This window comes from Eublepharis macularius, chromosome 9, assembly GCF_028583425.1.
Source record: "Eublepharis macularius isolate TG4126 chromosome 9, MPM_Emac_v1.0, whole genome shotgun sequence".
In the NCBI taxonomy this organism is placed as follows: Eukaryota; Metazoa; Chordata; class Lepidosauria; order Squamata; family Eublepharidae; genus Eublepharis; species Eublepharis macularius.
This window is the reverse complement of record NC_072798.1, coordinates 30265734-30290197: the sequence shown is the minus strand read 5'-3', so window position 1 is coordinate 30290197 and position 24464 is coordinate 30265734. Positions and strand designations below refer to the sequence as shown.

The 24464-nt window shown below is 43.6% G+C and overlaps 1 protein-coding gene across 2 annotated transcripts in view; it reads left to right on the top strand.

The window, feature by feature from the left end:
* NT5DC3 (5'-nucleotidase domain containing 3) overlaps positions 1-24129 on the top strand; it is a 46376-nt gene extending 22247 nt beyond the window's left edge. Inside the window, exons 6-15 of one of the 2 annotated variants that reach the window (XM_054988846.1) lie at positions 145-282; positions 7111-7171; positions 10214-10316; positions 10455-10556; positions 11520-11601; positions 13202-13288; positions 16618-16758; positions 18042-18106; positions 19736-19950; positions 22570-24129. In XM_054988846.1, the coding sequence (XP_054844821.1) occupies positions 145-282; positions 7111-7171; positions 10214-10316; positions 10455-10556; positions 11520-11601; positions 13202-13288; positions 16618-16758; positions 18042-18106; positions 19736-19950; positions 22570-22604 (1029 nt within the window). In that variant the 3' untranslated portion in view covers positions 22605-24129. Of the gene's footprint in view, positions 1-144; positions 283-7110; positions 7172-10213; positions 10317-10454; positions 10557-11519; positions 11602-13201; positions 13289-16617; positions 16759-18041; positions 18107-19735; positions 21430-22569 lie in introns of those variants that run through there. The other variant, XM_054988845.1, reaches the window with a different exon arrangement.
* Positions 24130-24464: the final 335 nt, after the last annotated feature.

The following is a 24464-nucleotide window of genomic DNA, read 5'->3' as shown; positions in this document are numbered from 1 at the left end:
GCATTCTTGGCATCACTTACAAAATTTGGAGTTCTGTTTTGTCTGCCTCCTCTCTAGACTTAATGCATGTAGTAAAAACTTAAGCTTTATGAAACCTTCTTGACTTTTATGGCACATGTTTGAGTCCCTTGTGATTGTTTGCAGAGTTCACAAGGTAACACCATGAAGCAATTCATGGATATCTTCTCCTTACCTGAGATGACACTCCTGTCTTGTGTAAATGAGCATTTCCTGAAAAATAACATAGACTACGAGCCCGTTCATCTCTACAAAGATGTGAAGGTATACTGAACCCTTTGTGTAGCTTTTGACCTTCTCTCGGAAAACCTGAAGCTATTTTCTCTCCTTTCTGGCTGCACCTTTCAATGTGCTGATTTAGCTATTTGTTAACTAAATTATTCCTGCAGTTCTAAATCTGTTGCAGAAAAAGGGGTTGTGTGTACCTCTGTGTATATATAAATGTAATATGCAAAAAAAAATATGCTAAACATTCATATCTTACCCTATTTATACCTGTTCTATAAATTCTACAGATGGAATTATTGGGAGGCAAAATAGGTCATGCATTTTTTCCTTTCAGAAAAATCTGGGTTACTGAAAATATGTGGAACAGACAGATTATTGTCCAGTAGCACCTTAAAGATGAACAAAATTTTTCAGTGTCGAAGCTCCCTTTGCCAGAGTTTTGACTCTTGAAAGCTTATATTCATCCACGGTCTTCCTGTGCAGTCCCACATGGGACTGCGCACGCGCAGGCCTGCCGATACCGGAGATTTTTATAGCTCAAAGCCACCAGGGGGCGCTCTCGCCTTCCACCGCGCATGCGCGGCCAATTTCCCGCCTAAATGGACTATAGAAGGCGGAGCGCCCCACACATACCCTCAGTTTCCTTTTCGCCGCCGATAGATGAGGTTTTTAGCTCTTCTACTCGTTCGCGATGTCAGATACTGCTTTGTTCAAACGATGCGTCTCCTGTAATCGAAAGATGACCAGGTCAGACGGCCATTCTAATTGCCTTTATTGCCTCGGGGAAACCCATAATACCCAGGCCTGTAAACATTGCCGTGCCTTTACTTCGAAGGCCAGGGCGGAGAGGGCGGACCGTTTGCACGCCTCGCTGTGGCAACGTGCCATGTCTGTTGTGGACCCTCCGGCGAAGGCACCTCCATCTGCTGCGCCCGGATCCACTCCTCGGCCGGCCGAAACCGTGAGCTCGAGGACCCCTCGCGCCTTACCTTCCCCGAGTCATTCGGAGTCGAGACCGAGAGATCGCTCGTCCTCCTCGGTTCGGAGCGCGTCGGAACCAGCACCATCGGTTCCGAAGCTCCCTCGGAGCCGACCGCCCTCGACTTCATCTGCTGCACCAGCCTTGGATCGAGCTGCGTCTCGGAGCCGGACGCCTTCGGTGTCACGACCGACGCCTCCACCGTCTCAGGGTGCAGTCGCTTCGGAGACAGCGGGAGAACCATCCGCTCCGTCCGACTCTGACAAGCAGAAGAAGAAGAAGAGAAAACATTCTTCCAAAAGGGACAAGGCGGTTCTGGAGCAGTTACTTTCCTCTCCGCTACCGGCCCCTTCGGGTGCGCTCGGTTCCGACCCACCGGAAAAGAGGCGCAAGGATCCCGACCCGGTTCCTGTCTTGACCTCTTCCCAGGAGGACCCGGTTCCGGTAGAGAAACCCCCGACCCCTACGGGACGCCCGCGATCGACCTCCCATGAATCCGGGTCCATCAGATCGGGTCGGAGTTATCGAAGTGGATCGGGCCGTAGATACAGCCCGTACCCGACTCGGAGCCGATCGAGGGAGCGATACAGCAGTGAGGGCCGGGCGGCCTCATACTACAGGGGGGATAGTCCGCTTCGATCGGACCGCTCTTTTCGAGGGGACTCGATGTCTCCTTCCTTTCGGATCCGATCCTATGGCGACTCGCATGGAACACCGCACCTTTCTGAGGTTGATTACCATCGGAACCGACCAAGGGGTTATGAGTCCCCTCCTTCGGATTCGCCTGATGCTGAACTTGGCCCAGCGGAAGAACCTTCGCCGACGGACGACTTCAGAGCCTATAATGAATTGCTTCAGCGAATGGCTAAAGCACTGGATTTGGAAACGACCTCTACGGAGTCGAAATTTACTGATAAGATCTACCAGCATATCTACTCGGGTTCCACTCCTTCCGTAGCCTTTCCGCTGATCGATGGTTTTGTTGAGTTGTGGAAGAAGCTCAATGCTAAGCCTGCTTCTATCCCCGCCACTAACCGAAAAGTGGAAGGCCTTTATCGTACAAAGGACGAAAACCATCCGTTCTTGGCTGTCCATCCACCTCCTTCCTCCTTAGTCACTGAGGAGATGCAGGCAAGGGGCAAACAAGGTTCCATGTCGGCTCCTACTGACAAGGACAGTAGAAGGATTGATACTCTAGGGAGGAAATTGTACACCTCTGCTGCTTTTGCCATCAAAGTGGCTAACTATGCGGCTATGATGTCGGCTTACCAGCTCTTCCTGTGGAAGAAAGTGGCTGCTTTCCTTCCCAAACTCCCTGAAGACCAGCGGACCCTCCTGCGTGTCATCCAGGAGGAGGCCACCCGCCTCTCGAGGCACCAGATTAATACGAGCAGGAGTTTGTCCGATACGTCTGCACGTTCCTTGCTCTCTGCAGTGGTTTTGCGGCGATTTGCGTGGCTCTGCACGACTGCTCTCCCGCCTGAGACGAGGAACAAAGTAGAGGACTTACCTTTTGAAGGGACACTCCTTTTTTCTGAGAAGACAGATGAATACCTGTCGAAAAAGAGAACGGATCGTCTCACAGCACGGTCCTATGGTGTTCTGCACCAGGCTCCTCAGCATCCCGCCAGACCTTACTTCAGATCTTCTCAGCGGGGCAGATCATATCGGTACCAGCCTTATCAGGGGTATTCGTATCAGTCTCAGAGGAGTTACCAGAGCCCTCAACAATCTTTTTCCAGGCGCAGACAAGGTCACCGTCCCAAGCCTGGTTCTCAGCATCAACAGGCTAAGGACGCCCCCCACGCCCAGAAGCAATTCTGACAATTACAGGGACCTGAGCCTATGTTTGGGTTCAGGCTACATGCTTACTGGAGGGAGTGGCTGTCCATCGGTTCCGATGTTTGGGTTTCTGATATTGTTCAGTATGGTTATAAAGTTGAGTTTGTGAGTTTACCTTACCTGAGTCTCCCTGTCTTTTCTTCCGGACCTCCTCATACGGAGATCTTAACTGAATTGGCCACCCTGATTCAGAAGGGTGCAATTGAAGAGGTGCCCTGTGATCCTGCCCCCTTCGGTTTTTACTCTAACCTGTTTCTGGTGGAAAAGAAAGATGGTGGTCTTCGACCCATTTTAGATCTACGGGCCCTTAATAAACTTATAAAAATTCGAAAGTTTAAAATGGTCACTTTGCAAATGGTTCTGACCCTTTTACCTAGACACTCCTGGTTTGCTGTCCTTGATTTGAAGGACGCTTATTTCCATATCTCCATTTTTCCTGAACACAAGAAGTATTTACGTTTTACTTATGATGGTAAAATTTACCAGTACCGGGTTTTACCCTTTGGTTTAGCTACTGCTCCTAGGGTCTTTACGAAGTGTATAGCTGTGGTGGTGGCCCATCTGAGGTTACAGGGCTGTCGAATCTTCCCGTACCTGGATGATTGGCTCCTGGTTGGAAGTTCTGCTGATGACGTGTTTACCCAAGTGTCCCTGACTTTGGATTTATGTCTTAGGTTAGGTCTTTTCGTTAATCAGAAAAAGTCAAAATTGACCCCAGTACGGTCTGTACAATTTATAGGAGTAGTCTTGGATGGGATCAAGAATGCTGGCTTCCTGCCCTCAGACAGGGCGGCCAGGATTAAGGGCATGGTCCTTCGGCTGCAGCGCTGCCGTTTTCAATCAGCTCATTTTATCCAGACTCTCTTGGGTTGTTTGGCCTCTACTACGGCTGTGGTTCCGTTCGCCAGGCTGTTCATGCGGCCATTACAAATGTGGTTTAATGCCAGTTTTTCTCCCAACTCTGCTTCCCAGAACAAGCGTTTATCAGTCCCTCGACGGGTGGTGGCCTTGTTAGAATGGTGGTTGGCAGATGCGAATCTATTTAAGGGTGTGGAGTTTGGCTATCGTCAAACTCACTTGTCCATAACCACTGATGCTTCCCTGTTGGGTTGGGGAGCTCACTGTGAGGGTGCTTTTGCTCACGGCACATGGTCTCAGGCCGAACGCTCGGAACATATTAATCTCCTTGAGCTTAGGGCTATTTCAAATGCACTGATCTCCTTTTCAGATACCGTGCGCAACAAATCAGTGCAAGTGTTGACGGACAACACGACTGCAATGTTTTATGTCAACAAACAGGGTGGCACGGCATCGGCGACCCTTTGTACCGAGGCGATGAAGCTGTGGACTTGGGCCATACAGAACTCGGTTTGGCTGAGAGCGGTACACATCCCGGGGGTGGAGAATCTCCAAGCAGATCAGCTGAGCAGACTACACCGGGATGTTCACGAATGGTCTCTTCGGGACAAGTACCTCGTTCCGATCTTCTCGATGTGGGGTTTCCCGGAACTGGACCTCTTTGCCACACTGGACAATCGCAAGGCCCATCGCTATTGCTCCAGGGGGGGTCTAGGCCCCGGGTCCGATGGGGATGCATTTCAAGTCGAGTGGTCGGGTCCTCTGTGTTATGCATTTCCCCCATTCCCCCTGTTGGCCAGGGTTCTGAGCAAAATCCAAGGGGAGGGGGCGACGGTCATACTGATAGCCCCTTTTTGGCCGAGACAACCTTGGTTTCACACTCTCCTTCGATTGCAGTCGCAGTCGATCAGATTGCCACTTGTTCCAGACCTTCTGTCCTGGCACGGGGTTTTGCATCACGACATTCAACGACTCAAACTGACGGTGTGGCTGATAATTCACAATCGGGGTTTTCTGAAGCTGTAGCTCATGTTTTGTTGAATGCTAGACGCCTTTCCACGAGACAGTCCTATGCGTTCAAATGGGAACGCTTTTCTGGGTGGTGCCGCAGCCGGAATTTGGACCCTTTCTCTTCCTCTTTGCCTGAGGTTTTGGAATTCCTTTGGGAGATTAAATTAGGGGGTTTAGCCAATAGTTCTGTTAAAGTATATTTGGCAGCAATTTCGGCATTCCATCCTCCTATAGATAGGAAATCAGTCTTCTCACACTACACTTCGAAATTGTTTCTCAGAGGACTGAATAATTTGTACCCCCCTGTTCGGGCTATTGTCCCTCAGTGGTCTTTACCGCTAGTATTGACTAGATTGATGTCTAAACCTTTTGAACCTCTAGCTACCTGTCCTTTACGCTACCTTACTTTGAAGGTGGCTTTCTTGGTGGCGATCACTTCAGCCAGAAGGGTGGGGGAATTGGCTGCGCTTTCGTCAGAACCCCCCTATTTGAAGTTTCATGCGGACAAGGTGGTCTTACGGACTAAAGTTGACTTTTTACCTAAAGTGGTGTCTCAGTTTCATTTGTCTCAGGACATTGCCTTACCTGTTTTTTTCCCGATGCAGTCTTCTGATGCGGAGAGGGCCCTCCATTCGTTGGACGTGCGCAGGGCTCTTCTCTTTTACTTGGATCGTACCAAGCCTTTTCGTTTGGATTCTAATTTGTTTGTCTGTTTTGCAGGACAAAAGAGGGGAAAGAAAGCGACATCTCAGTCTATTGCGAGATGGGTTGTTCAAACAGTTTTAACATGTTATGATTCTGCTCATTTACCTTGTCCTTTGGAGGTGCATGCCCATTCCACTAGGTCCTTGGCGTCATCTGCGGCTCTGCTGAGAGGTGTTCCTCTGCATGACATCTGTAGAGCGGCGACGTGGGCTTCAGCGGATACCTTTATCAAGCATTATGCGCTGGACGTTCTGGACCGGAAGGAGACTGCAGTGGGCACCGCAGTGTTGCATTCTATTTTTGAGTGACTTTACTGTGGCACCTCCACCCAGGTATTAAGCTTTATAATCTCCCATGTGGGACTGCACAGGAAGACCGTGGATGAAAAACAGGTTTCGCTTACCGTAACTGTTGTTCATCTAGGTCTTCCGTGCAGGCACACATGCCCTCCCTCCTTCCCCGCTGTATAGTATAATTGAGAGTAGTACGGCGGCGAAAGGGGAACTGAGGGTATGTGTGGGGCGCTCCGCCTTCTATAGTCCATTTAGGCGGGAAAATGGCCGCGCATGCGCGGTGGAAGGCGAGAGCGCCCCCTGGTGGCTTTGAGCTATAAAAATCTCCGGTATCGGCAGGCCTGCGCGTGCGCAGTCCCATGTGTGCCTGCACGGAAGACCTAGATGAACAACAGTTACGGTAAGCGAAACCTGTTTTGCTGAAAAGATGGGTCTTTAAGGTGCTTTTGGATTCCAGTTTTACTGTTCTACTGCAGACCAACATGACGACTCACCTGAAAATATGTGTCACATCTTTATAGTCATAAGAAGTAGAGATCAGTTTTGCTAAAATGAGCTTGAAAAGTGTGTGAGAAAAGGTTGGTGAAATTTCAGGCACGCATGGGGAGCTGGTATGGATTAGGACTTCCAGTTAGTGGGAGGGTTCCAGCATCCTTTCTCACTATTTGACTGTTCTCTGATGAGTAAAAAAATGCAGTTATGCGTAACTGCTTTTCTCAAGTAGCAGACAAGATGCTGTGCAATTACAGAGTCCCATAGGAAAGTGCTTTTACCTTGCCAGCATTGTGCTTCCACCTGAGAAAACTTGCTTTCAAAACATGCAACCAGTGACTTTGATTGTGTGTTGTCTTGCTGTGAAGGTAAGTGCATTAGATGGACTTAGTAAAGCACATAGAACTCTTTAACCCAAAGACATGAACCCAGCACCAGCAAGCTGTGATTCATAAACACTACCACAGGATGGAATTTTATCTTTGTTGCCTATGTTTCTTGCTGCTATTTTCCGCAGCGTTTCTGCTATCTATTCTGGACAGCTTAGCAGCCAGCTAGAATATTTGTATAAGACCAATCAAAGACTGGAGATGGAAGATGTAGCATTAATGAATGGGACATTGTCAGTCAAACAGGTTGCAGTATGGCATCCTCACTGTGATTTTGCATTAATCTCCCTGCCAGGACTCAATCAGAGACGTCCACATCAAAGGAATAATGTACCATGCAATTGAAGCAGATATTGGTAAGCATGAGTGAGGATTTTATAGACAAGGGCTTCATTTCCCTCTTTTACAAGCATGCATTGCTATCTGGTTGCTGAAACATGGTCTACAAATGCCCTCTCCAAATGCACACCACTTTAAAAGGGCTCCAGTTTCTCTCCATGACCATTGGAGGTAATGCAGGACACCTCATTCTGGGCCTGGATCCCTACAGGTTTTGTAGTGAAGCTTTTTCAGTGTGGCAGTATTGCATATAGCAGAAGTGACTAGCACGTGTCTTTTGAGGGCAGAAGGTCCCAAAGAGGGAATGCAGATTCACACTTCTGAAGATACTACAGAGCATGGAGTTGGAGATGCACAACTATTAGCTTGTGCATGCTCCCCTAGAGAAGGATGTATAGCTTACCACTTTAGCAAAATCAAAAAGAGTCCAGTAGCACCTTTAAGACTAACCAATTTTATTGTAGCATAAGCTTTCGAGAATCAAGTTCTCTTCATCAGATGCATGGTACAGAAACTGGTCAAATATAGAAGAGGAGGGGGGAGGAGGGGAGGAGAGAGAAGATGCAGTTAGGAGGGAAGAGGGAGGGTGCAACCCAAACATTCCTTTGCTAGTCGATGTAAACATCTCCTTTTGGTGTGGGGGTCAGTTGGCTTGGGTGAGGCTTCAAAGGAGTTTGCCGTGTTAGTTTGCAGCAGTAAAACAGCTAGACCATCCAATTTCTATGTAGTATAAGCCTTCGATAACCACAGCTCTCCCCGTCAGATGCATCTGACAAAGAGAACTGTGGTCCCCGAAAGCCCACGCCAGGCGCCACTGGGCTCCCCCAGACCCCGCCTCTGTAAAGGAAATCTGTTACCTGTGATAATGTGATAACCATTCATAGTCCCTATTCAGTCCCAGCTTGACAGAGTCAAATTTGCATATGAATTCCAATTCAGCAGCCTCCCGTTGGATTTTGTTTTTGAAAGGTTTCTGTTGAACTACAGCAACCATCAAAGACTTAAAAGGTTGCAGACTAACACGGCTAACTCCTCTGAATCTATTACCACTTTAGGACGTTGTATTGAAAGTGTAGAACAAGGATGCACAAGTTGCTTGCTCATCTCTTTTTGGTACTGCTCTAACATTTGATGCCATCTTCCATTTGCCTTGGCTGTTATAGACAGTAAGCTGTTGTAAGCAACTTGATGTACTCTCCAAAATTAAGACTTTCCCAGTCTTGATTTAACATTAGACTCTTTGCCTGTTGTGCCCTATTGTGATGGTTTCTAGTAGCTATTGGGGATTTGGAAAAACCCTTGGCCAGTGTTAGGCTGAAAGGGAGACTGTGACTGGATCCAAGATCAATGAGTAGAGATTTAAATTTTGGTTTCCAAGGTTCTAATAACCACTACATCCTGCCAGTTCATGAGATACCTTTTGATTCCCTTATGCCTGAGTCAGCAGGAGACATTGTCCTTCTTGTGCACATGTATGACAACCCACAGGTTTTGTGAATTGTTTTGCAGTTCATCTTGCACATCAAGTATTAGCAGCTAACTGGTCATGGTGCTTTAGAATTCTAAAGTCTTAGCACATAAGACATTCTTGCAAATGTTTAGACAAAAATGGTAATACACACTTTAATATGCTTCAGAAAGCCATGCTGTCTCTGGAATTCAGGTTTCCAGTCTGTTGTATTTATAAACTTCTGGTTTCCTGGTACAACTCCTTCTAATGTTCTGCAGCTTAATTTAGATTACTGGCCTTGCTTGGAAACCAGTTTCCTACACAATTTCACAGTTTCAGAAATGTTCTTAGGTGCAGAATGTGTGCCTCTTTCATCAGCAGTGACTAATTGCAGCCCATGCGCCACTGCATGGGGGATTGAGAATCAGCATGGCGTAATGGTTGGAATGCTGGATGGTGAAGACCCAGGTTCAAATTACCACTCAGCCATAAAAGCTTGCCAGGTGACTTGTGGCTGAGAGGAAGTGACTGGCTCAGCCTTCATCATAGGATTGTTGTGATAAAATGGGGAAGCAAGAACTGCATATGCCACCCTGGACTCCTAGGATGAAGGGCAGGATAAAAATATGCTATCTCTACTGTGGTCCATGCATCCATGTAAGAAGTAGTGACTTCCATCAGAGCCTAAGCCCCAGCTGCTGAGAATTAAACTGTGGTTTTTAGGAACACAACTAGCACATTGGAGAATCCTTAAATTTGGTTCCCTCTGCTTGCCAGTGACCCAGCAAACGTAAATGGCCTCTTTCTCAATGTACATGGAACATTGTGGTGCCAGCACAACTGATATTGGGGCCATATACCATCAGTGTGGAAAGTCCTGTATTTATATACGATAGCACAGATTGAGAGAATAATGGACTCCTGTAGGCAGTGTTGCAGAAAAGCTCTTTCCTGCCGTTCCACTCAACATGGCTGCCATAATACTAAGGAGATTCTTAGCTCATGCTGTATAAACCACAAATGCAAAGAAAACAACCATGAAAAGCTTACTAAGTATATAAAGAACTACACTGTTTTATAACTATATAATGAAAAGTGTCACAACCGATCTCATAGGAATACTACATTTACAAATGCTTGTATATGCTCATATATTTTGACAATGTCATATTGTATATATTATGAGACCTGTTATGACACTTTGCATTATATACACTTTTGTTATAAAATAGTGTAGTTCTTTATATGTTTTGTAAGCTTTTCACGGTTGCTTTCTTTGCATTTGTGATTTATATAGGATAGCATGAGCTAAGAATCTCCTTAGTATTATGGCAGCCATGTTGAGTGGAACTGCAGGAAAGAGCTTTTCTGCAACACTGCATACAGGAGTTATCTTACCTGATGTGATCTCCAGCAATATTTGGAGAAGTATTAACTGTATGGGTGCTCATTGTTCCTTTCCATATGAATTTTTTCTGTGTGCTGTTGTAAGTTGGATGCTATAACCACGACTGAAATGACAATCTGTAGTGTGTTAATTAATATAGCAAAAGAAAGTCTTCAACTTTAGTTTGTGTAACTTGTTTTTCCTCTCCTTCCTTCCTTCTAGAGAAATACATTTGTTATGCTGAGCAGACGCGTGCTGTGCTAGCAAAGTTGGCAGATCATGGCAAGAAGATGTTCCTCATCACGAACAGTCCTAGCAGCTTTGTGTAGGTGGCTTGCTTTGAAAATGGATTTAACACTCCCCCCCCCCGCAAAGCTTGATCTAAATGATGGCTATTAAATGTCACTTAAAAAAAGCAGTCTAGTTACTTTTGTACTTCATATATTTGGGCTGCTGTTTGCAGGGATAGAGGTATGAAGTTCATAGTCGGGAAAGACTGGCGGGATCTCTTTGATGTAGTCATTGTCCAAGCTGACAAGCCCAACTTCTTCAATGATAAGAGGAGGTAAGTGCCTTCTCCCATAACATGAGTAGCTTATGGCATTTCCCCCTACTCCGGACAGTGGGAAAGACCTGTGGGTCTGTCTGTGGTGTAGGGACGGGCCTGCCTTTCCAGCATGCTAGTACTGCCTGATCATTGGTTCAGTTGACTAGGCACAAAACTACCTCAAGGTATGGGAGGAATCAGGGCCATTATGTACCATAGAATGCAGTAGAGTGCATGTTAATCTCATATTTTTTAAATTTCTGGCATGCTTTTTGTTTTGAATTTTTTTAAAAAAATAGAATTGCTAGAGCATACTGCAATATCTCATCTAATTAACATGTTAATGATCCAGGTCATATATAGAGCAAGAAAACTGGAGATTGGGGAGAACCTTATCATACTGTGCGGAAGAAGCAACCACTGAAAACAGCCATTAAAACATTAACAATTTGTGTCTGCTTAACCATTCTCGGGTGTAATTCTTTCCAGAAATATTGTTCATGTTAAAAGAGTGTTCTTTCACCTTCGATGGGGGTGGGGGGTGGGGGTAGCCAACCACTTTAAGAGGGAAAGCCCATCTGTTAAGTTTTTCTCTTGCACCCTCATTCATTTTTAAAGCGTCAGCCTATCGGTCTGAGTATCTAAAGATTGAGCAGTCATCAAATTAAGCTTCTACTATACTGTCTGCTATATCAGCTGTGTAATTTTAAAGACATTCTAAAACGATTACTTATCATTAAAACCAGATCATCCCTATGGAAATAAAAAAAACCCTGCAGTTTTAATTAAGCTCTGTTTGATGCATATTCCACATCGGTTCTACTGAAGCTTACACCAGTTGTTAATGCAATGTAGCTTTGCTAAGATTAAGTTTTCAGATTTGGGGGAACTTTGCAAAACATACCCCTAATTGTTCAACTCTTTGGCATTATTGTCACTTATTGGATGATTGCTGTTTGCCTTTTTTCCTCCTCTTTTCAGACCTTTCCGTAAAGTGAATGAAAGAGGTGTATTGCTTTGGGATAAAATTAATGAACTGCAAAAAGGACAGATTTACAAACAGGTAGGGTGTGCATATACGTGTATAGTCTATAAACAAAACCTTTTGTACAGACAGGCTGAAACTAGGGTGTGCTGTTTACTTGCAAAACATTTTGCTTAAAGATACTTGAATCGGTGCAGTCTAGTACTAGTATTTTGGCTGTGGACCTGGAAGTCTTGGGTTCATTTATGAACTTACTTTGGCTAAGACCTTCTCAATCTTATTTTCCAGTTTGAGACATTCATTGCTGGTGCTTACTCAGATAGGAGATATATTTTATTATGTGTTTCTCCCTAAAAGGAATCCTTTTGTTAACATGATCAGTGGAGTGTTTGGATGGTTCATAACTCAGTGGCAGAGCATGTGTTTTGTGGATAGAAATCCCAGATTCAGTCCCCAGCATAGCCAAGGGGCTGGGGGGAAGAACAGAGACCTTGGTGAGTTTCATTCAGAGTACTGGGCTACATGGGCTAGTGTAGTGATACTTAGTGCCTTGGGAACCCCCAATTTGGCACCTGCTCCATGTTCCGGGAAAGTAGGCAAGGCCCTTGCCCAGTGGGAGGTTTGCTTGGCTTGGCAAGTGGTTCCCACCTTGAAACAGCTACCAATGGAGGAAGGTAAGCTGCAGGCTTCCTTGAACTGCTGGCCTCATGCCAAGGATGGAAGTAAAGGTGGCTCTTTTTTGTTGATTATAGTTGCAAATGTGGCTCTCTGTGATCCCTAGAATGAATATCACTGGGCTACTGGCTGGCTTTGTATAAGGCAGTTCTTTATATTTTTGATGTACAATTTCTTTCTAATAACAACAACATCAACAACATTCGATTTATATACTGCCCTTCAGGACAACTTAATGCGGTTTACAAAATGTTATTATCCCCACAACAAAACACCCTGTGAGGGGGTTGGGGCTGAGAGAGCTCCAGAGGGCCGTGACTAGCCCAAGGTCACCCAGCTGGCTTCAGGTGGAGGAGTGGGGAATCAAACCCTGCTCTCCAGATTAGAGTCCTGCGCTCTTAACCACTACACCAAACTGGCTCTGGTTCTTGTTCTGGTTCTAGAACTGCTCCCATGAATTGATTATGCATCACAGCATCCCAATCTGTTGCTCTAGTTCTGGGGTAATCTCCCCCATCCCTGCATCATTATGACCAGATGACTTTGGAGATGTGGTGTTTGTGCTTACCTGAGCCGGTACGCAATCCTGCTTTTCAGGATTTCCTTTCCAGAGCTTTTTATCTATCTTATTAGCAAGTCTGAATCAAAATCTTCTTTAAAACCAGAAAACAAATCCATGGCGTTGAACCATTTTGGGCATATGAGCAGCAGTGATACAATCTCTCAAATCCAAACCTTAATGAGGTTTAACCTTGAGGAATTATTTATTGAAAAAGAGAGAAGCAAAACAGTTTGAAGAACAGAGAAACAGATATTCCATCTGGGAGACCAGGGAATGTGTTGCATTGCATAAGCTATAGAGTTTTCGTGAGGGAAAAGCAGTTCTTCCCTTTGAGAGGACAAGCAACTAACATGACAATGGCACACACACACATACCCATCATGGGCTTTGTCAGTTTCTGTTCATGATTTGTAACTTTGGGTTTTTTTCCTGGTTTTGTAGGGTAACTTATATGAATTTTTGAAACTGACTGGATGGAGAGGTTCCAAAGTCTTGTATTTTGGTGATCATATTTACAGTGACCTAGCAGTAAGTAGCATGTTGCATGGCTTGTTTGTGCCTGCTGTGTAGTGAAAACTGGTAACATCTACAGGAATTAACTATATAATATGAAATTACTTTTTAAAAACAGTGAAGACAAAAGAACACAATGTTTCTAACTTAAGTATGTAGGGGGGAAATTACTAATGGGATTACTTCTCTGCTCAAAGACATAGAAGCCTCTTTGTTTACCTGGCACTTAGTTTCGAATTTGTTTAGGATATACTCTCTTGGATAACCTTCTGGCCAAGCATTGTTTAAAGGCAAGATGTGGGTGGCCTAAAATTAAGGATGATTGCAGTTCAGGTGACATTTACAAGCTACTGTTATAAATATTTAAATGAGAAAAGAGTACTACTTGTTATAGTACTTCATACAACTTGTGCTGTGTAATGGAATTTTGCTGTGAATCATGCATTCTTGTTACCTGTTACCTCTTTACAGAATTCTTTGGTCTGGATAGTTTTTTTGAGCTAAGCTACAAATCAGTCCTCTAGCAAGGCACTGATGCATTAGTTGCTCGGCTGAGGGTAAGGGAAATTCTTGGTTTTAATAAATCTTGTGTGTGTGTGTGCGCACTTCACTTCAAATTGAAGGCAACTGATCTCTGCAGTGGCTACTCTACCTGCTATTCAGCATTCTGAATTGCTGCTGTTGTTTGTTCTTAAAAATGGATAATTCACTTCTTTCAATTGCTCAGTCATTCAAGGTGATGAATAGTAGTCCTACTATTGTGAAGTCCTACTATTGTGTAGGCTTCACAACTGAAATTGGCGTGAGGCTCTTGTTCAGCACGCATATGGAAACCTGGAGGGAGATATCATGCTGGTGCAAAGAATCCTGCTGGCACTGGGATTCATTAAAGCAGCATACTGTGACTGAGACAGTGTGATCCAGGGGTTAGAATGTCATATTAGCATATGGGAAACCCAGGTTCAAATCCCTGCTCTGCCATAGTTGCTCATTGGGTAAGCTTAGGCCAATCACTTTCTCTCAGCCCAATGTACCTCACAGGGTTGTTGTGAAAATTAAATGGAGAAGAGGAGAACAGTGCAATCTACTTTAGATTTCCATCAAGGAGAAAGGCAGGATATAAATAAAGTAAGTAAATCTAAGAATTAGCTCCCCGCACTTCACCTCCATGTACATATGCTAAGATCTGAAATCTGCTCTGCAGTGTGGATGGCGCTGAATGAGTAGAGCGAATCCTTTTTATAAATAAAGCGTTCTGTCGGGCTCTTCTTTAGAAGAGCCATAAAATATTCTATGCCATAAAATATTACACATAAGGATTGGATTGGATTCAAAGTTGCATTTCTGCTCCTGGAAGGGGACTGTCTTACACTTTGCACTAGAGTGTTGCACAAGACAAGTGGAAGAACACCTGTGTGGTTGAAGGCATTCATTTGCTAGCATGACAAAAAAAGTGACTTTTTAATATTCCAAGGCACATTTTCAGGGCAGAGAATATGTGGCTAAAAAGCCACTTCTGCTATACTTAGAATGTATGTCTGGCTTTGTCCTATATTTGTTTCCACTTGCAGAAACAGAGGAAAGCAACTGTTGAATTTGTCTAATCTATTTGTTGGAGGAACTCTTCTGCTAGTTCCTAACACAAACATTTGTGAAATACAGTAATAATAATAACAACAACAACATTCGATTTATATACTGCCCTTCAGGACAACTTAATGCCTACTCAGAGCGGTTTACAAAGCATGCCATTATTATCCCCATAACAAAACACCCTGTGAGCTGGGTGGGGCTGAGAGAACTCCAGAGAGCTGTGACTAGTCTAAGGTCACCCAGCTGGCTTCAAGTGGAGGAGTGGGGAATCAGACCCGGCTCTCTAGATTAGAGTCCCGCGCTCTTAACCACTACACCATACTGGCTCAAATAAACTATACTGACTCTTTTTTCTTGCTCCTGGTTCTTTGTATGTTGTTTTTGTTGTTAGTGGTTAGGGATATGCGCTTCGAGTTATGGATCCAGGTTTTTAACCCAGATCAGGCCCAATTTGGGATGCTTTGGCATTCCCAAATCCACCTCAGCATTGCTGAAGCGATTTGGGAATGCTGCAGCAAAGTTTACTGAATGTTTCAGAGTGCTTTGTTAAGTTTCAGGTAGCGCGGAAGCAGTTTTTCCTTTGCTATTCCTAAGAAACGCCAAGAGGTAACAGTGCTTCCGCTGCTAGTGGAGGGCTTTCTAGCTGGCTGGGGGTGGCATTTTGCAAGCAAAATGTATCAGATTTGCAGGGGACCTACCTCCTATCTGGCTGCTGAGTTTCAGGAAGATTGGACTTGGGGGGCATGCTATGACCCCCTCAAAGAAGGTGCCTCTATCTAGCGCCCATCTCCATTGTTCCCTTTGGGGAAGATTGAGGGGGGGTTCCTAGGTGGCTGGGTGTGGCATTTTGCAAGCAAAATGCACCATATCTGCAGAAGACCCCCCTCCTAACCCTTCTCTCAAGACCACCCCCAAGTTTCAGGGAGGTTGGACTTTGGGGGGGCCATGTTATGGACCCCAAAGAAGGTCCCCCTGTCCACTGCCCATCTCCATTGTTCCCTGTGGGGAAAATGGGGGGTCCTAGGTAGGTGGGGGTGGCATTTTGCAAACAAAATGCACCTGGACTTGAGCTGATGACTGCACCAGGAGGAGACTGGTTTGAGAGTGAGGGGGAATTTTTCTTAGTGTGATTCTCTGGTATGAAGTTGTTCCCCTTCCATCAGTTTTTTATATGGGGGTGGAGGCTTAGTATACATCTGGTTGCAGAAGTGTCCCTTGTTTCATATGGTTCTGTGTATTTTAAATTAATTTTTTCTTAGTGTGATTCTCTGATGTGAAGGTTGATCCTCATAGGAAACAATAGAGATCAGTGGTGGATAGTGGCACATTCTTTGGCGGGGGGGTCATGAGAGGAGGGTTAGGGAGGTCCCTTTTTAGGGAGAGTTCCTTTTGGGTGTTCAGAAGCAGCCTTGGTTGATGCAGACTCAGGGACTATTTAACCATTTCTAATCTCCACAGTCCTTCCCAAATTTGCCATGCCTTTCTGTTCCTCTAACAGCTTTCTAGTATAATCCTGATCATTGTTAGGTGTTTTGTTTACCCTCTGACCCTGGTCCTACGGCTTTGAACTTTTTTTACAAAAAAGTGTACTCCTTTAATTATTTGTGTGATAGTGTAGGTGAGCCACTTAACTTTTATTACCATAAGTAAGTAGATTGCACAAATGGCATTTAGGTTGAAAGAATGGGAAAGGACACTTAAATTATCTTAATAGTAACACTTGTATGCTGCAATCCTTGTTGTCACAATAGGATTTGACCTTAAAGCATGGCTGGCGGACAGGTGCAATCATTCCAGAGCTACGAACGGAGATTAAGATCATGAACACCCAGCAGTATATTCAGACCATGACCTGGCTGCAAACTCTCACTGGATTACTGGAACACATGCAGGTTAATGTTCATTTGTTCCCTCTTTGGAAAGAGGGTGAAAACTGGCAAATTCTGCTAGGACTTGAGTTGTCTGGTCTTGCGTATGGATTCTGTGTAATTAAAAACAGATTGTATACCAGGCATTGGTGCTAATAACTGTAAATTAAAATTGTTAATTAAAAACTATGAGACAAGCCTGTCAGCATGGACATCTTTTAAAAATACTTTTGCACTGAAATAAAAAATAATTTGTTTGAAGGTGGTTGTGGATTTTCCGGGCTGTATTGCCGTGGTCTTGGCATTGTAGTTCCTGACGTTTCGCCAGCAGCTGTGACTGGCATCTTCAGAAGTGTAGCACCAAAAGACAGAGATCTCTCAGTGTCACAGTGTGGAAAAGATGTTGGCAGGTAATATATAAATATCTACAATGCCAAGACCATGGCTATACAGCCTGGAAAATCCACAACAACCATCGTTCTCAGTCCGTGAAAGCCTTCGACAATACAATTTGTTTGAAATTAACCAGTAAGATTGTAGTAGTCGAATTAAATGTAGGAAATGTTTTAAAACATATGATGATGTCTTGTGCGGATAAGTAAGATTTCTGTTAATAACCAACGTTTATATATGCAGCATATACCAACATGGACTCAATTCCAGTGCCATGGCAATCTGTGTTCTCTGCTCATGTCCTTCTTCCTCTTGAATGCTTCCTGACTTGTGAAGCCTTTGATCAAACTCTGATTTGCTGTGACAGTGGTTCAGCTGTGAATCAGCATTCTGCTGGTTCGAAGCCCACTACTGCCATAAGTTCAGTAGGTGGCCTTGGGTATGCCGCTCCTCTCAGCCCCAGCTCCCCAGCTGTATTGTGGGGATAATAATAACACTAACTTGTTCACCATTTTGGGTGAGGCGCTGATCTCTCTAGAAGAGTGGTATATAAGCGTTGTTATTTCATCTCTGCAAACTAGGATTCTAACTACAGTTTAAACCTGGGTTAGAATCCCAGTTTGTGAGGAAGGAACAAATTCCACTTGCCCCAGGTACATGCATTTGAAATCCTGGCAGACTGGAGCTTCAAAACATCCTGGTTTGGAGAGCCTTCTGGGTCTCGGTTTGGGACTAAACATATATGCAAGTGCAGATAACACAGCACTCTTGTGAACAAAGGTGTTTTGTGAAGTCTGAATGTGTCCAGCGTCACTTTAAGAGAAACCTTTTTTTTTGAGCAACCTGTTAAGGAATATATTTTTTTTTATTCAAGAATTTGATATAGATCTGTGACTTCATCATTATAATTGCAGGTTCACAGGGATCCTGATTCTCAACTGATCTTACAAGAGTGGAAAAAGGAAAGGAAGGAAATGAGGTAGGGAATATGGATCAAAATTAGGAATTTTGGGAGGAAGATTTTTCTCGTAAAGCAAACTTCTGATTATCAGCTTTTTATAAGAATGATCAGGAGTTCTGATTTGTTTTTCCATTGCCTCTAGTAGTTAACTGTGACCCTTTCTGCCAATGGTGGCAGTGGGGCTTCTGGATGCAAGTTTCCCAGCGCTTTCCCTGCCTCAGTCCTTTCAGTGGCTATGCTACAGTTCTCCCACCATCTGAGGTCTTTTTCAAGGATTCTTTTTTTAACCAGTAATTGATATAGCAGTATGTCACATCAGTATCCTGCTATATAAAAGACAAGCCGTATTGGCGGCGACGACTCACTTTTTATCTTTGCACAGGAGCATTGTCGATGACTGTGGTTTCGAGGCCACTGCGAAGCACTCGGTTGGTGCCGGGAGGGGGCCTGCTGAATCAATGGCTTAAGCACTCCCCCCCTTGCCTCCCCTTAGCACCCTCCCATTCTGGTGTCCAGGCCACTGCAAAGCACCCGCTTGCCACTGGGAGGGGGCCCGCTGAATCGTTTTTTCTGGAGGCCATTGTATTTTTTCACACAATAGGTGTTGTTTCTAGTGTTAATATATATATATATATATATATATATTTTTAAGCCACTGGTGAAGCTTAGGACAGGGTGCTCACTGCAGGGCCTGGGGCAGGGGAAATGGCACAGGTATGGATGGGGCCAAAGATTTCTCACCACATAGCAGCCTTCTTAACTTTGCTGTGATCCAAAGCATTGCAGTAAAAAAGATTAAGAAAAATCAGATAAACATTAGGAAAACCGGGGAGCTGCATAAATGCACCACAAAGCTATGGGAAGAGGAGCGGCACATGCTTCCCAACAACTTCAGTCATGGGGCAAATAATCTATGTGGAAAAACTCTAAATTCTGCTATTACAATACACTAACTTTGCCAAGGGTCACCAGAATGCTAAGCCTGCACAGCTGCTTTGCAATGGTAGAAGTACAGTTTAAACAAGATGTTTAGACAATGTGGTATTGCAAGGAAAAATTCTTTAGCTTTGCCAGCATCATGTTAAATCCACCGTTAGCTGAAGCTGTCAGCATCGGCAAAGCCTGAAATGGGCTGAAAGGAAGAAATGGCAAGAGGCCACAAGAGGGTAATGTGGGCCGGATGCTTTCAAATCCAAGAGTGTGAAGAGGGCGTGTGTTGAAGGTATAGGACGATTTGACACTGTGATCTTGTTCCCTGCTTTTGATTTGTAGGGCTGTGCTGCACGTGATTCTGTGTAGCTGGTTCACAATAGTTTGTCCTTCTATCTCTTCTTCTCAGGAAAATCTGTCATATGTCATTTGTCCCTAATTCATTTTATTCTTGCTGCATGCTGAGAAGGATGACTTGTCCATCCCCTGGTACTCAAGATGAAACAAATGCAACTGAAAGCCTCTAAATTATTTTGGGACCCTCTTTCAATTGGCATCAGCCTTTCCGTATATAAACCAACTGGTTTGAAACAAGCAAAGTGTACTAACTGGAGGGGTTGGGGGGGGCGAAGCATAAACAAGCTTTCAAAACTACTTGACTGTTCTAGAAAAGCCTTTTCCTTTCCCTGTTTTTTCTCTCCATGAACTCTCCTTCAGAGAACTGACAAGGAACTTCTTCAACTCTCAGTTTGGAAGCTTGTTTCGGACTGACCAGAACCCGACCTACTTCTTAAGACGCTTGTCTCGCTTTGCTGATATTTACATGGCTTCATTGAGCTGCCTTTTGAACTATGACCCTGATTATACATTTTATCCGAGGAGGACTCCTTTGCAGCATGAACTGCCGCCGTGGTCAGACCAGCTGTGCACTGGTACTTTCAGAATACCGTTTCTGCAAGAGATGGTTCAGCTCAAATAGGGCATAGGTTTCTCCTCTCCTTTGTTTTTGTAAGGTCAGAAGTTTTAACCATCCTCCTCCCTAGTGGCTCAATAAGTTATATATATTAGAACATGACTATCTTAAAAAGCATCTGTTTTTTCAGCAACAGCTGCTGCAACTGTATTTATTGTGCATGCTTAAAGACCATATTGTTTCTATATAGTTGGGGCTTGGTCTTTTTCGGGGTGGGGAGATAGGGCTTGTTAGGACTTGTGATTGCACTGAAAGCAAATGGATCCCCTTGCCCCTCCTCTGAGTATTTGCTGGATTTGCACATAAATCTGTGTTTAATATTGGCCCAGATTTTTGGCTTACAATGGAGGCTTTGGGTTTTGGATACATCATGAAACCTATTTTTATATACTACAAAGGAAGCTGGTTTCCCGGTAGTTGCAGGAGGACATGTTAAAATTTCACAAGCCATGTAAAAACAACTATAACATTCTTTTTTCCTGGAAGAAATTGAAACCTATCCAATACTTGATGAATCTAAATTCTCTCATGTTGTACTTCAAGTGCATTTAGTGTGTTTCCCCTGACAGCAAAGGAGATTTGCAGTGCAGAAGCAGGTTTCCACATGTACATTTTGATGTGCATCCACATTCAGTGCTCACCTATGGCTCAGTGAACTGCCCAGGTGCTTTTCTTTCGATGGAGATGTGTGTCTCCAAATGCAACTAGTAGTTATGCAGAAGATGGACCTAGGCCAGAAAGAATAATTTGAATATGATAGGGATGACTGGTATATTTATGAAATATGATAGATATTTTTTTGGATTTTTATCCTGACATTTGCAAGTATACTTGGTGTTGGAAAGTGAGTTGCAATCTTCTATATACAAAGGTTCATAAGCATATTTTTATGTCAGTTGGCAGGTACAAAAAAGTAAATGTTTAAAATTGAAAACATTTTGAAGTATAACTATTCCACTTTTTAATTTGGGCTTAGAAATAATACATGTAGGGGCAGAAGAAATACATATTTCTCGCCATATAACTCAGCAACAGAATTAAGAACATATTGTACTTGTGCATTATAGGGCGATTATGAAATTATGTCTAACAATTACACAGAAGAGCCAGTGTGGTAGAATGATCAGTGCCTGACTAGGACTGGAGAGATCCAAGGTCAAATGGGTGATAAAACTCTAGGTGACATTTTGTCTATTCGTCTCTCAGCCTAACCTTCCTCATAAGGTTGTTGCAAGGATAAGGTGAAGGAAAAAACACGTACGCTGGCCTAGGCTGATTGGAGGAGCATCAGGGTAGAAATAGGATGGATGCATAAGCCATATATATGGCAGAGTTGCTTTATATTTGGCAGCAGCTGGGGCTGTCTGATTGGAGCCCTGAACCTGGGCGCCCTCCAGTGTCCTTTGTTCCTACAAAACCTTTGTTGCCTCAAAGCCAAGCTCCAAGTGACGCCTGACACAGGTTGGACACTTGTCAGCTTCCCTCAAGTTTTGATGGGAAATGTAGGCGTCCTGGTTTTACAGCTTGGCTCTCCATGACAGCTGCAAGATCAGGATGCCTACATTTCCCATCGAAACTTGAGGGAAGCTGACAAGTGTCCAACCTGTGTCAGGCGTCACTTGGAGTTTGGCTCTCAATACGGGAGAGGAGTGAGTTAAACTCATTCTGAATCCTTTCTTACCCATGCTGGGCCTCTCCACAGCCTAGCAGAGAAAGCCCCGGCATGTCCATCTTGGCCTTTTGCTGACTCAGTTTTAAAGGAGTCACCACCACCAGAGCCCCACCCATTCTGAAAGTCACAGGGAAATCCCACAAGACTGAATATTCCTGTGAGGCTTCAGATTGGGAGTGTGGCTTTAGCCCTTGCTGGGGAATTCCCCTGGTCATATTCTGTACTTGCTGGCCACAGGGCCAACGCTGAGGCATGGCTCCTTAAAGTAGCCACAGGGCTTTACTGGCTATATGGTTATGCTACCCAAGTCTGCAGCAGTCTTAATGTGGTTAGTCCTCCAAAAATCTGCTCAAGAAAAATGGTAGACTCTAACCTACCTGTTTTCCAATTGTACATCTAGCCTTCCATTCCATCAAGAATCTTGGTGTGGTATGTGTGGTTTTTTTCTTCTTCCATCTTATCCTGATGGACATCTGGTTCTACCTCTTCTGTGCTACCCTCAAAACAAGACTGCTAGGTAGGTTAGGTTTAGAAAGAGTACATCTCTCCAACCCTATGCTGTCACTAACCATTATACCCCACCATCTCTGAAATTGGTAAGCTAAAGGAAATCAGTACTACCATAGATTAGTATAACTTGTTGCTAGTCAGTGGAGGGTTAACTCAGATCCTAAAGCTGAGACACAGAGAACAATTTCCTTGGATAGGGGAGAGTTTTTGTTGAGATGAATTTGAATTTAAAACGGATTTGAAATTTTGTAAAAGAACATACCTTTCCATGAAAGGGATCCCAACCCATATATTGTTGGTGAACTAGCAGTATAACAAACGGTTTTGTAACAATTTCATTTAGATTGTTTTCTAAAACCAACCAAAATACAGCAAGAATTCTTATTCTCTTTTTAGGCAATAAGTTGATTCCCCAAATGGTGGTCAGGTAGATGTTTCTCAAAGTTTGTAAGTATTTTATGAATATGAAACAATTGAGGTGGCTTTTCTTATATTTCTGAATTAACTCTTTGTTGTATAATTTAAGAACAATCTGCTGGCATGGCTCCATTTTGTTCATGATTGTAATTTCTTGAAATAGGCTTCTAAGTAGGGCTGAGCTGACTTTTCTCACCTGAAGCAGCAATTTTAAGAGGAAGGGGAGCACCCATCTCCCTAGAATAAAAACCTCCCTTTTCTGTTGTTTATGATCATTCCTTCCTCTGCTTTGACACCATTGTATGTGTTTGGTTTCATTCCTCTATTAATGATCTCACAGTGTTTGCCTTTTCAATGCTGTGACATTGTAATCAATCAAATTGGCCTCTGTGCACACATGAGTGGGACTAATGACACCCATTTAAGCTGAAGTCAAGTATTTCTTAGACTGGCGATAATAGTGATCCTAGCAGCCAGCTGGGGGATCCCTTTAGCAATTAAGCACTTTTGCAATGGTGACCCCAAAGGGCGCCTTTGACATTGATAAAGATTTATATTAAATCCTTCTTTCCAGTTCAGCCATACTGCCTCATGATGATTGTGCACGCAAGCAGCTTGAGCTTGTCTGACAGTATTGCTGAGGGTGTTGAGTATTGTCTGTACTTAGCAATATTGCTATTAATAATGAAATGCATGAGTTCCACACACTGTTTTGATGCAGAGAGCATTAAAGAATAATTGTTTAAGGTTAGTAGTCAGATCTGATATTTTTGTTACCCTTTGAAAAACAAACTCCAGGTGGCTGATCCAGGACTAACAGTGAAGATCAGGTTTTACGTTATTTGAAATATATTCAAATCCTTCATATAAGTAACTTGATCATTTTATTTTTTTACTTCATTTATACCCTGCCTTTCTCCCCATTGGGGACCCAAAGTGACCTCCATTTTTATCCTATCAGTTGTTGTTTCAAAAGATAGTTGAAATAACCCACAGTGTTTGCAGGGCTCTTGGGTTAGCATACAGTGTTTAGCGGCATTAAATGTGTGTGTGCCTGCTTAACTCACCAGCAATCTTGAACTGCCTTGGAGAAAGGTTCTTCTACTGCAGAATAAAAGAAGATGACTTGGTCTAAGTGTATAATGTGGTGCTGATCACTGCTTTAATTTTTAACACACAATATAATAAAAAATGTTTTTGCATGAGAAGTGATTTGTGTGGGTGTGGCAAATATCCAAGCACAAGTAACTGCAAAAACAAACATTAATTTATATTAGTGTTACTGCTCTGATATAACTATTGAAGATTGTAATCAAATTTTGAAGATGTTAATTTCTGTAACTTCTTTGATATTGTGTTATGAAGATTCCTGTCTGTATATTTTTTGTATACAAAAACCGAGACAAACTTCTTGACAAACTGAAAGCTAAACAATCTGAATGTATAGGAGGAAATTGATTGTAAAGCAAAAAAATATTTTTTTTGTATTAAAGTTTTCGTGTGATGGAATCATGAAGTACTCAGTAATAAAATATCTCATCTACACTTTAGGCTTAAGTGGTGTGGGACTCATGATACAGGGGTGTGCATTAAAATAGAAGAAACACCTGGCCAATTAAACAGAGAAAGTGGAATTGGTCTGTAACACAGGGCTTGACATTCCATGGGAATTTAATGAAAGCATACAGCTTTCAAAACTCCAGTGTGTGCAAAAAAGAAAAAGAGTTTTGCATGGAAGTTCCTGGTGTGTGTGTGTGTGGGGGGGGGAGAGAATAGGCTGTGTGTGGTGAAACTAAATACCAGCTACTTCAAAGTAGTTTATTTGGGTCAAGAGCACTTTAGAAATTATGTGGCACACAAGCCAGTGTAGTTAG